General features: G+C 40.1%; 1 protein-coding gene across 10 annotated transcripts; it reads right to left on the minus strand.

Annotated features, from left to right (window-relative positions):
• Positions 1-442: 442 nt before the first annotated feature.
• LOC116324516 lies at positions 443-12,551 on the minus strand. Of its 10 annotated transcripts, none has more exons than XM_039607949.1 (8): positions 9,255-9,438; positions 8,787-9,140; positions 8,319-8,678; positions 5,997-6,040; positions 3,111-3,323; positions 2,655-2,922; positions 1,241-1,391; positions 443-1,123 (listed from the first exon to the last, which is right to left on the minus strand). In XM_039607949.1, exons 1-5 carry the CDS (start codon positions 9,376-9,378, stop codon positions 3,306-3,308), a joined length of 900 nt encoding a protein of 299 aa, XP_039463883.1. In that variant the 5' UTR covers positions 9,379-9,438; the 3' UTR covers positions 443-1,123; positions 1,241-1,391; positions 2,655-2,922; positions 3,111-3,305. The 10 variants fall into 10 exon arrangements, with proteins under 10 accessions (XP_039463883.1, XP_039463880.1, XP_039463881.1 ...); XM_039607946.1 differs by having other exon boundaries at positions 2,655-3,021; XM_039607947.1 differs by having other exon boundaries at positions 443-838; positions 1,000-1,123; positions 2,655-3,323.
• Positions 12,552-12,854: the final 303 nt, after the last annotated feature.

Genomic DNA, 12,854 nt, shown 5'->3' on the forward strand with positions numbered 1-12,854 from the left:
TAGCATGGCATGGTAATTATTACAGTAATTGATCATTGAAGCCTAATGATGTGCCGTGTGTGTCGAAGCTCCGAAGCGTGTGTCGGGTAATTTCAGGGGAGTTTTTGTGAAGCACGTCTCGAGGCTTGCTTTGATTACCTATGCAGTGATGTTCGAGGCCTCGCGGGCAGTCCGTACCACGTGACTGATTCAGGAACTGAAACGGAAACTTATTTTCAGATTCAAAATAAAATGCGCAGCAAAACAGCTGATTTCCCATCACACTGTGTTGTTGAATTGGATTACATACGTGCTACATAGTTACTTGAGCTTTTCTTCTTCGATGAAACCAGCAAGGAAGAGATTTTTTTAATATTTCATCTCTTCTAATAAAGTATGCACACAGTAATAAATATCACGAATGATAAGAACCATAATATAAATAAATAAACAACACCACAGATCCTATATTCTAATTTCTGTCTTTTAGTTTATTAAAAAGTGAAGCACCACACACTAGTTTGTGTCATTATCCAGATGTACATAAGCATGATTACACAGTTAATCATACCAAAACGTTGTCCTGATAGTTTCCACTTTCTTTTGTATCAGACATACTGAGATAATATTCGGAATAAATAACCATGAAAACAATTTATTTATTTAGTTTAGAGGTTTACACATCACATCATTATAAATCACAGAGCTTGTTTCACTTGAATCGTCCACTTGATGGCGCAGCAGAGCCAATGAATCATCACAATGCTTCGAACCATGAGTCGACCAGTTGGATGGAAAGCTTCAGTTCATCACGAGGCTTCATCTCACCATCACTACTGAAGCCTGCTAAATATTTGCCCTTTAAAAGAATGAAGGAAGTATATTCACCTTTAAAAATTCCAGATTCACAAAACTGATCAGTATTTGACAGAGTTAATTTAATCACAGGTGGCAGACTGTCTGAGACTTCAGATTTGAGTGGTTCTAACAGACTATAAGAAGATAATTTATTTTGTGTACATAATTTCCCAAAACATCCTCTTCACAGCTCGTCTGACTGTGAGTCCCAGCAGCGCTCAGTTTTTTAAAATGAGACTTTGTGTCTCTGAGCTGTGAGGAGGACGACAGCTCTGCTGGATGGACTCTGAGGAGAAACACAAGCAAACAACAGAGGACTCAGTGTGGAGATGGGTGGGGAGAACTGACTAGTTGAGCTAATTCTGCCTGTAACATCAAGGTCCCATCATCAGTCTGCATTCACCTTTTATTTTGTCCATATATTCACCTGAAAAGGTGCAATTCTCTCTGCAGCTTGGCCTTTTGACTTCACTTCCCTTCACCTCATGATCACACTGGTCTGTCACCTAGTGGTGTTCTGTCCATACTTCATCTCCATTTTCCTCATGGTGTCCCTATAAAGATACAAAGGTAACACTCTGAGTATCCTTGATTATTTATCAAGCTCGATTGCTTTTGCCTCATTTAAATACATCTTATGACCTCATTTTACAGGGAATGACACCACCATCTTCTTGGTAACAGCACCCAATGCTGAGCAGAGAATATGTGAGGACTATGATAACATTGCCAAGCATCAGTTTTAAGCTTATGCTCCATCAGATGGTGGTTATCAGGTCACTGTGACTGAATAATGTAACCGTATAATAACTGGCTTTGTTGTTGGTTTTTTGTAATCTTTTATCATAAGTTTGATGTTAGCATCAGTGACATGCAGGCTTGATCAACAACAACATAAGTACATGTCAGCAGTTAAAATGACATTTATATCTTTAGACTGTGGTAGTAAACCCATGCAGGCTCCCATGTGCTGCCACGTATGTACTTTATTCTATAGACGTCATAGCCTGCAGACTCTCCTATGAAACTTCTCTGTGTAACTGAAACTTTGGCTCTGGCTCTATTTTAGCCATTTGTGGTGTGTTTGCTCTCAGCCATGTTTGCAGCACCACCACTTACTACACCTCTCTACCTGAAGCATCACCCAAGTCTTTGGCTTGGGCAGAAAACTGTGTCACATCGCTACTAACAAATTAATATACACTATACAGGTTTTTTTTTTACTTTTTTTTTTTGCTATGCTAAAAAGAAAAGTTAAAGTCCAATCTAAAAAGTAGAGATAGTGTCTGTCTCCTGAATCCAAACTGGAAGCTGGTTCCATAGAAGAGGGGCCTGAAAACTGAAGGCTCTCCCTCCCATTCTACTTTTAAATACTCTAGGAACAGCAAGTAGGCCTGCAGAGCGACAGCGAAGTGCTCTAATAGGGTGATATGGTACTACAAGGTCATTAAGATAAGATGGGGCCTGATTATTTAAGACCTTGTATGTGAGGAGCAGGATTTTGAATTCAATTCTGGATTTAACAGGAAGCCAATGAAGGGAAGGCAATATTGGAGAAATCAGCTCTCTTTCTAGTCCCTGTCACGACTCTTGCTGCAGCATTTTGGATTAACTGAAGGCTTTTCAGGGAGTTTTTAGGATAGTTCTAATTTTAGAGATGTTGCGCAAATGGAAGAAAGTAGTTCCACATATTTGTTTAATATGTGCATTGAAGGACATATCCTGGTCAAAAAAAGACTCTGGTAAAGAAAAATGCGGCTATATGGTTCTATTTTGACTACTACAAGGTGAATGAAGTGTCACACTTTGATGCTTACCCCATGCCCTGGGTCGACAAGGTCCTGGACTGATTAGTCACAGCTCCATTTTCACAAAACTCATATCTACCAAAGGCTTCTGGCAGAACCCCTTCTCTCCACAATCTACAGAAAAAATGTCCTTCTCCAGTCCGACAGGTTGGAAAAAGTAATCACACTTCCCTTCAGCTTGGTTGGGGCCCCATCTGCTACTTATCTGGATAGCGTCATTATCCATAGTGACACCTGAGAGGACCATTGGAAGTGGGTGGCTGCAGTCCTGGAGTCCCTGAAGGAGGCGGGGCTCATGGTCAATGCAAAGAAATGTGCTGTTGAACCGAAAGCATTACAGTACCTGGGGTATACTTGGAAGGCGGGCAGATGCACCCTGAAATGGACAAAACAGCTATGGGATCCTGCCTGCATTCCAAGACCAAAAAGCAGGTGAGACAGTTTTTGATGCTGACTGGTTATTACCCCGGTTCGTGCCTGGCTTTGCAGAGCTGACCAGCTCCTTAACTGATTTCATCCAGAAGGGAGCTCCTGATCTGGTCATAGTGTGGTCGGTGGCTCAGCTGCATGGGAGGGATGGTGTAGTGGTTTTAGGGGGCAGTGCCAGGGACGGCTCTCCAACGCAGATGGTAGTCATCATCTAATGACGCCTTCCCTACTTCAGTAGAATGCCAGGACCTAGAAAGGAAGAGGGGAGAGCTTAGTGCAGGACGAGCAAGCTGGGTAAGGAAGCAGTGTGTACAACAGTGTTTACGGCAGCTTGAAATAAGTTGCATTAATAAGGCCACAAGCATCACAGCTAAACCACTGTGTGTGCGTTGTACTAGGTACGCCTGTAACACATCTCTTGCTAAACAGTTTTTGGACTAACTTGTGCTCTGCAGGCAGAGCTTTGTTAGACTGCTAACTGACATATTAACGGTTTTCTTTATATTGACGCAGAGCCAAAGGTAACACTATGAGTATCTTACATTATTATTATTTTGTCAACAGAGAGATTGTCTGGGGACTATGATGATATTACGCAGATAACCACTGAACATCAGTTCTGAGCCTGTGCTCCATCAGTTAGATGGTGGCTCTCAGATCACTGTAATTGAATTACGTGTGCCACTATAATATATATAAATATATATACTATAATACCTGGTTGTTTGTGTAAACTTCGTACATAAATTTTATTTGTTCTGTCAGCTCACATTCTCTACATGTCAGTCTGAGAGAGCGCTGATCCTGATGTTGGTGTGTCAGATTTGTATTTCACCAGTTGACATTACATGCATACCTTTAGAATGTGGTAGTAAACCCATACAAGGTCCTCTCTGCTGCCTCGTACTTGAATCAGAGTTTGATCGATGTCAAGTGATCCATCAATATCAATCACAAGATTTGATATATCAAAGATCCTTGTACATTGAATCAGAGTGTAATCAATGACAAGTGATCTATTGATATCAAATCACAAGATTTGATATATCAAAGATCCTTGGATATCGAATCAGAGTTTGATTGATGACAAGTGATCTATTGATATCAAATCACAAGATTTGATATATATAAGATCCTTGTACATCGAATCAGAGTTTGATCGATGACAAGTGATCTCCATCCATCCATCCGCTTCCGCTTATGCTTTTCAGGGTCGCGGGGGGCGCTGGAGCCTATCCCAGCTGTCATAGGGCGAGAGACAGGGTACACCCTGGACAGGTCGCCACTCTGTCGCAGGGCCAACACACAGGGACAGACAACCATTCGCACTCACATTCACTCGCACATTTACACCTAGTGGCAATTTGGATTATCCAATTAACCTATCCCCTCAAACTGCATGTCTTTGGACGGTGGGAGGAAGCCGGAGTACCCGGAGGGAACACGGGGAGAACATGCAAACTCCACACAGAAAGACCCCGGCCTGATGGTGGAAGTGAACTCAGGACCTTGCTGTGCGGCAACAGTGCTAACCACCGTGCCACTGTGCTGCCCTATTGATATCAAATCACAAGATTTGATATATCAAAGATCCTTGTACATCAAATCAGAGTTTGATCGATGTTTGATGTTTTAGAGATACTTTTGATTTTATATAACACTATTTAAAAATTCTAGTAATATCAATTTGATATAGATATTGTTATGTTGTTATATGCTGTATGTGTTTTTACTTTTGTTGTCATGTTGCTAGGTCTCTCTAGGAAATATGATTTGAATCTTAATGAGATTTCTATATGGATAAATAAAGGTCTAATAATATAGTAAAGATTAAGTATAATTTAATATCAACTAGGGCTGCCACAAACGATTATTTTGATAGTCGACTAGTCACCGATTATTTTTGTGATTAGTCGACTAATCAGATCATGCATCCATTGAACGTACAACGAACAGCTTATTTCACCAGCACGCATCTGCTCTTATATAAGTATCATTAGCTTACAGCTTTAAGTGTTTAAGGTATGTGCTAACTAAAAATAAAGACAAGATGATAGTTTATTAAATTTTAATGAAATTTGCAGACTGTTTAGGTGAAGTTTAAAAAACTCAACCGTCTGCTCCTTCCATCCATCCATCCATCCGCTTCCACTTATCCTTTTCAGGGTCGTGGGGGGCGCTGGAGCCTATCCCAGCTGTCATAGGGCGCCGTCTGCTCCTTGCTATCTAAAATATAACAGGACACCGGAGTATACTCTCGAGCACCTCACACTTCTGATAATCAGTTGTCTGCTTGACAGCTGTGTAAACTTTAATAAATTTAACTTTAAACTGTGTAAACTCTAACCTTAACTTTAATCTCAGCCAAACCGATTTACTCAGAAACAAATAAAATAGTAAAAGAAACAAACAATAACATTTTTAAGTTATCTAAATGATTTATTCTTCGTGTTTAACCTAAATAGCGAAAGACCGCGGTAGGTTTGAAAACGATTTGTCGGGAGTCCGGTGCTCTCACCGGCTCTGGTGAGCCTTGAACCCCACTTAGCTATCGAGCTGGTGGGTAACAGAAGACGTCGCAGCGCTTTTGAAAATATGTGGTGTCTTGATAAACTGAGCAGATATTTGAGGTTTACACAGCTACAGTCTCGCCTGAAAATATGTTAAACGTTTATTTTATTTTGCTTCAAATGACGCGTCGACTATTAAATTAGCCGTCGACAATTTTGATAGTCGACGTAATCGTGACTAGTTGACTAATCGTGGCAGCCCTAATATCAACACAGAGATTGTTCAGTAAACTTCATTTGCTACTTCATCAGTCGGAGGAGTAGGAAGTGGGGGATTATTTTTGTTCTTTTTTTTACAGATCAAAATAACAGCCACAAGAACTGGTACAGGAAACAAAACAAAATATATCACTTTATATCCAATGACTCCACCCTCTGTGTCTCCTCCTGGCTGACCTGCAGGTGAGAAACAGGTGTGAGGTGTCAGCTGTCAGGTAGGTGATGAGTGAAGAACAGAACAGAATCCATTTCCTCTTCAAACTGCTGTCAGACATTATCTACTGCACTCTGATCACATCACTCAGACCAGCTGCTTTCTACAAAGTCTCATCAACAACATCTTTAGAAACAAACATTAAGTCTAATGAGCGTCTGAACTTCTTTAAGTTGCTTGAAGACATTTCACCTCTCAACCGAGAAGAGTGTCCCCCCAAAAGGGACATGGACCCCCTAATGATCCTCTACCTAATCACAATAGCCAAGGTGTAAAAACAGGTGTAGGTCACAATCAGCCAAGGTTTCAGGTGAGCTCATTGTGAAATCTAGCCCCATAAGACCCTAGTCCTATTATGAAAGGTCAAAAGGCCCAGGATGTGCGTAGGCGTTAAGGTGTCTGGGAAAGGATCTCAAAACTGAATTATAGATGGCAGACAGTTGGTGACAGACAGTTTTTCACTATGGCTGAATGTTAAATTACCGTTTGAAGAGTTGAGTGAGAGATCTGATTTTTGTAGTTTTGTCCATTTTGGAAGTTTTTTGTTACTTTTCTAAGTGAATGCCAAAACGGCCTATGGGACTTCTGAATTGAGTTGAATTCCTTTTAGATTATTGAACGTGTTGCACAACATATAATTAAATGTGTGTTGGAAATATTTGATTAACTTTGGATAATGTTTATTACTCTTATTGCTAAATTACTTTACTTTGGTGGGACCCATGCAAATGGTTTTCTATAACAATATTTTTGAATGAAATTCATTATAAGAATCAAATGTTATGACTTTGGTTATTGGTTTATTGGCTGTTGTATAAAATATGACATTAATTATTTGACTTTTCTATTTATGGATTTATTTTTCAATTGTAATGGCAGCAGAACGCTGTTCCAATTTAACTGTGAATGCTAATTTATGTTTTTAACCTTGATTAAGTCAGAGTTTTTTTTCCCCTTATCAAACCCCTGATCAGCACGGGATGGTGAGCCACCCGACCACCGCTGTATTGCGGTAGGACTGATAAATCTATATGAACTGATAAATGGACTTCAACTTCCTACCTGTTTGGAAACACGGCTTATTGCAGGTCAACTAAACTGAACCGACTATACCTTGTCCAACCTTCTCTTGGGACTAAATTAGTTGTTTTGTATTATTTTTATTATTGTTATTATTATCATTATCATTGTGTTTTTTTATAATATATATCTAGTTGGGAATGAATCATTTTTCAGTGCCTCAATAATGCTATGCTTATTTATTAAGAAGTGTTATGAAGTTATATAGTGTAGTATTAAGCCGACACAGCCCTGAAAAATAAAGGCATTAGACCATGTGTCCTTGGGGAGTAGAAAGCTGCAGACTCTCGCTCACGCTTGCCTGGGAAAATTAGACAAGAGGGGACCATCTCTAGTGGAAAGTTACTGAGACACTGTTGTTTAGACTAGAATGAGAGAGCTTCTGTAATAAAACTGTCAGGGGCACACCACCAATTTGAGATCTGCGGCAACGTGTCATGCAGGACGCATCTCCCTTCTAGAAGTAATAAAGTGTTAAATGGTCTACTGAGCAGTGTTTTGTCTTCCATCGGATGCCTCTGAGGAATCAAAAGAACTCGGTGAAGTGTTGATATTTACAATGTATGTATATTTTTCTTTTGTTTATCTGTCTATAAATTTCATCTCACCATAAGATACATAATCCATGTATATTCGGGCTCTACTTCTGTTGTTTGTATTTTATCCGCACACTCAGGCTCCGTAATCGAAGCACTTCTGACTAGCTTATTATCAAGCTGCAGTCAGGCACCCTGATCCTTTACTGCGTTACATTGTGCCATGCGTTTATGAAGTGGCTTTTTGGTTTCTCCAATTTAGAGGTCTGAGCATTCCCGGTTACATTGTACAGTATACACAATGATTTTAAGTTTGTGAGGAGTTCTGTCTTTGGGAAGAATCAGTTTTTGTCTGAGTGTGTTCCTGGGTCTAAAGTACACTGGGATGTTCTCCCATCGGGCTTAAGTCTGGGACTCTCTGCCATTTGAACCTAGAACCGAAGAAGCTTCTTGGATGAGAGTGAGACATCTTTAAGCAACGTAAAGATGTCCAGATGCTTTTCTATCCAAGCTCCTTAGATTACGATGAGCTGGATGACTGAAAACCTTCACAGACAAACAAACATCAACAACCAGGAAGCAGCTTCACCTCTGATCACACACACACTCAACTCTACTCACTCACCTGGAGGAACAACTCTCAGGTTGACAACACTGATGAGGTCACTATCCAGTTTTGCTCTCCTTCTGTGTTTTGCTCCCTTCATGAAGACACAACACTCGTATGTTCCAGTGTCATTAATTGTCACATTGTTCAGAATCAAAGACACGTCTCCATCCTCCATCTTTCTGTCCTGCAGATCCACTCGGTTCTTAAAAGATGGATGCTGGTCATCTGGAATAAACTTCTGGTCCTGGTAAAAGAAGACATGTTCTGTCCCCAGATCGGTTCTGCTCCACACTATAACAACACTGGGATTGCTGTCAAGGTTTGAAACTTGACATGGCAGAATGACTGTCTGTCCAGCTGTCGTGTTTATCTGGACTGAAGGACAGGAAACACCAGAGAGCAGAGAGGTTAAAAACATAATAGACAACATCAGCAACTAGGAAGCAGCTCGTTTTTTGATCAAAAACAATTGTAGTAACTCACCAAGAGGAAGAATCTTTAGCTCGATGGTACAGGTGTGCTCTGTTACTCTCTCCCTCTGGTTTGCTCCTCGCATGACGACATGGCATTCATATGTTCCACTATCAGCAGGCGTCACGTTGTTCAGAATCAGAGACATGTCTCCATCCTTCATCTGCTTGTCCTGAAGATCCACCCGATTCTTAAAAGACGGATGCTGATAATCTGGAACAAAGTGCCCATCCTGGAACAACAAGGCATAACCTGCCCCCAAATCAGATCTGATCCACTCTACAACTATGATGGGCTTCTGATTGTTGTGAGCTCGACATGGCAAAGTGATGTTCTGTCCAGACTCAGCTGTGATGTTTATGTTGTCTGAAAGAAGAAATAAAAGATAGCTAAAGTAAGAGAGAGAAAACAGAGATAAAGCTAATGGTATCCATTTAAAAAAAATCCAATGTTGCCTTGCTCTTGAGTTACCGCACTCACAAGATTTTTGGAAAACTTGACTTCTGACCAAGGTCTGGTCAAACTCATCTTCATTCTCACATTCACATACTTCGTTCTCCACGCCGCTGCCCACCTGCCTAACCAGTTGACAACAATACCCCATCAGCCTTTTAAAGCTGAGGTATCAGTTTGAAAGTCCTCTTTCTCGAGTTATCTTGTTCACAAGGCTGGGTGTCCCCACCAGCTGCCTTTACCAAAGTTAAAACAGATAAACCCACCCACCCTCAGACCCCACATTGTGAGGTGTGCACAAAGGTAAAGTTTATGCAGACTAGAAATAAGGAGCCTGATGCAAGAGTATAGGTAATGATCATTCCAGTGCAGTGTTTGTGTATTATCTCGAAAGTAAGAGTGACAAGGTGCAAGCAACACAAAGGTTTCTGGCTGATACAGCCCCGTATGGGCAGATTAAATGTATCAGATCAGAACAGACTTTATGGGAAAAACTTATCAGACTCTTCTTAGCAAAACTGGGAACAGACATGAGACCTAAGAACCACACACACCACATCAAAAGAGTACTGCTAAGCAAAACTGACTACAGTTTTGACGTGGCCAGATGTATGCTAATAGAGAGAGAGTTACTTAAGGAGTTTGTATGCAGTACAAACAGCAGCTGTGGTGAGGAACAGATGTTTTAACAAACTCACAAAACAGACACCGTAATTGATGCTGACAAGAAGAAAGCCAATTCTTTTCAAGATGCAAACATTTGGAACAGCATATTATGTTTATAAACAGAACAAGAGAAAACTAGACTCAAAGTGTGCAAAGGGAATGTTAGCTGGAAATGACAAAAATATTTCAGCCTACTGGGTCTTTTATCCTAACAGCGGGAAAGTGCTCAGCCACAGACTGGTCATGTCTGTGATGAAAACAACTGTGGAAAGACAAACACAAACTGACATGATGCCATGTGATAAAGATGACTTTGAGATATAAAAGAGGACTAAAAAGACAAAGTCAGAAGATGGGTGTAGACTTTGAAAAAACTTTCTCTCCCACTGCTAATCTGACCACTATCATGGTATCTATGCAAAGAGCAATTAAATATCCATACAATTAAACATGGTTTTACATCAGATGGATGTTAAAACTGCCTATCTATGTGCACCACTAAATTGTGAGACATACATGAAACAACCAGAGAGCTAAAAGGTAGCTGGATCTGATACAAATGTAAGGTTGAAATAGTAACTGTATGGGCTAAAACAATCAGGCAGAAGCTGGAATAAGATGTTACATGAACATATGAGTGGTAACAACTTTGTGCTCCTCAATTTTATGGTTACACATGAACACCAAAGAATGAAAAGGTAATCTTGATAAAATGGGTAAATGACCTGATCATTGACACCAGCAATAACAACACACTGATTGTTGTGAAGGAAATGTAGGCAGGAAAATTCTAAATGAAAGAGTTAACTGAAACATTGTATTGGTGTTGATTTTGACCAGAGAGATAACTATGTGAGGATGTCACAGAAAAAGAAATATGCAGAAAAAAAAAATCCTTGAAAGGTTTAATATGCAAGGTTACAAAGCTAGAGCGACACCTTGTGAGCAAAAACTGAACTACACTGATGGTGTAGAAAAGATGAACGATTTCCAAAGGCACAGAGTCTGATCAGTGCTGCAGAAAAACCACAGGTTCTGAGCACATAGTGATGCAGATTGTGGGGCTGATGTAACAGACAGAATGACACAGCAGAACTGGTTACTGTATAGGCCTGACTGTGAATGATCCTTTAATTTAATAGAAAACTAAAAAGCAAACCACTGTTGCATTATCCAGCTGTGAAGCTGAGTACATGGCCTTAGCTACAACTGTACAACAGAGTATGTACTCATACAGCTGTTCAAAGGTATCGATGGACCTATGCACCACCTAAGGTTTATGAAGACAACCAGGGTGTGATAGCATTGGCAATTAATCCTTTAACCAGACAGAGATGCAAGCATAGTGACATAAACTATTACTTTATATAAGGTCAACTGTAAATGAAAGGAAAATTATTTTGGATAGCTGTCCAATGTAAAAGATTTGATGACAAAACCTGCTACAAAAGTTAAGTTGTTTAAATTTGAATGGTTTATGTTCATACCATGCATTAAAAAGTTTTATATGATACTGGGTGAGAAACCTCGTGTTTTTAGGAGAATGACAAAGTGAGAGCAAGTGGAGGTGTTAGATAAAAATATGCTCTAAACTGTAAGAAGGACGTCTTTCTTTAGTATTTTCTAGACACAGACAATGTTTGAGCTGATGTAGAGAGGATATAAAGGAAAATGGAAACAGCCAATAAAAGCATTGTTTGGCACATGACGTGCATGTGGCTGTCAATAAAGTTAATAAAGTCTCTCTCTCTCACTCTCTCTCTTGGGAGCGATGTTAAGTCTAAAAATGGCGGAAGGCTGTTGTGTGTTTATTCCTCGGTAATAATCCTCGGTGCAGTCTCGATATTTACACCACAATTCCTGCGCATTTCTCCTTCACTAACACTTACAAATAAGAAAATATGAATGCTGCAGAAAATCGTTAATGTGGTGATTTATCGCACAGAGCGGTAAAACAAAGATTTTAATAACAGTTAATTATTTTATCACTGAGCGCGCTCTCAGTGCTGCTGTGAAGGTGGCGGCAGCACATCAGCGCTCTGAAACCATTTAAACATAAAAGCTGACTGTCCCACCGCCAAACATGGAAATCACTCGTTTGCAGAACAAAGTCAGATGAATGTGACTGATTGAACATATATTCTTTGTGTGTGTTCTGCGTTCTTGTAACTGCGACAGCAGTAGAGTAAGGGCGTTTCCACACCTATAGCTCGTTTACTCTGATCCCAATCCGAGTTTCTAAACTGGTGGTTTGGTTTGTATTCACACGGAAAAATCAAAGTGAACTCCACACAAAATGCGTCACTACAAACAACGTGAAAATGTTTGCAAAAGGTTCCGTCAGAACAACATTTAAATGAGATTAGATTAAAACAAACTGTCACTTACCATCGGAGCCTGAGGCGAGAGTCACGGAGAGTATGATCCACGGCACAAATCCTGCGCGGAAGATGTTACACATGTTCTCGGTGACATCTCTATAAACACCAAGCAAAGTTTCCAAAGTTTATTCCAAATACAACTCCATGTTTCAGCTTCTGTTTTACAGCGTACCAGTGGATCAATATCAGTCTGCGTATTGATACTGAAACTTTAGACTTGTAAGTTCCTGCTCTGAACTTAATTTGGATGTTCGAAACTCAATTTTTAACGTCACTGATTTGAGCTAAAGGTGTATTTTGTTATCAAAAGAGGACACAGAAGGAGACGAATACAATACGAAGAAACTCCAGTGTAAAAAATACCTGATATAGGAACTATTTATCCTTCCGCTGAGACGCCTCCTCCTGGGATCACCTCACGGCACGCAACGGAGTCTTACAAATGCTTTTGTTCGAGTTGCGTCATTAATTCTTTTTTTCTATTCCCGTGCAGTTTTCTGACTCTTTGGTGACTCACAGTTGTTTTTTTGTTTTTTGTTTTTGTTTCGTTTCGTTTTGTGTTGTTTCGTGTTGTCGAGGG

The sequence above is a fragment of the Oreochromis aureus genome, linkage group 3, assembly GCF_013358895.1.
Source record: "Oreochromis aureus strain Israel breed Guangdong linkage group 3, ZZ_aureus, whole genome shotgun sequence".
Taxonomy (NCBI): Eukaryota; Metazoa; Chordata; class Actinopteri; order Cichliformes; family Cichlidae; genus Oreochromis; species Oreochromis aureus.

Bases quoted from the DNA above. Each gene is read 5' to 3' on its own strand.
- LOC116324516 (XM_039607941.1), bottom strand. From the start codon at position 9,378: ATGGGGTATTGTTGTCAACTGGTTAGGCAGGTGGGCAGCGGCGTGGAG. The intron at 9,141-9,254 runs GTGAGTGCGGTA...TTCTTCTTTCAG, and splicing joins TCAAGTTTTCCAAAAATCTT to ACAACATAAACATCACAGCT. The intron at 6,041-8,318 runs GTGAGTGAGTAG...TCTCACCTGCAG, and splicing joins CCTGAGAGTTGTTCCTCCAG to GTCAGCCAGGAGGAGACACA.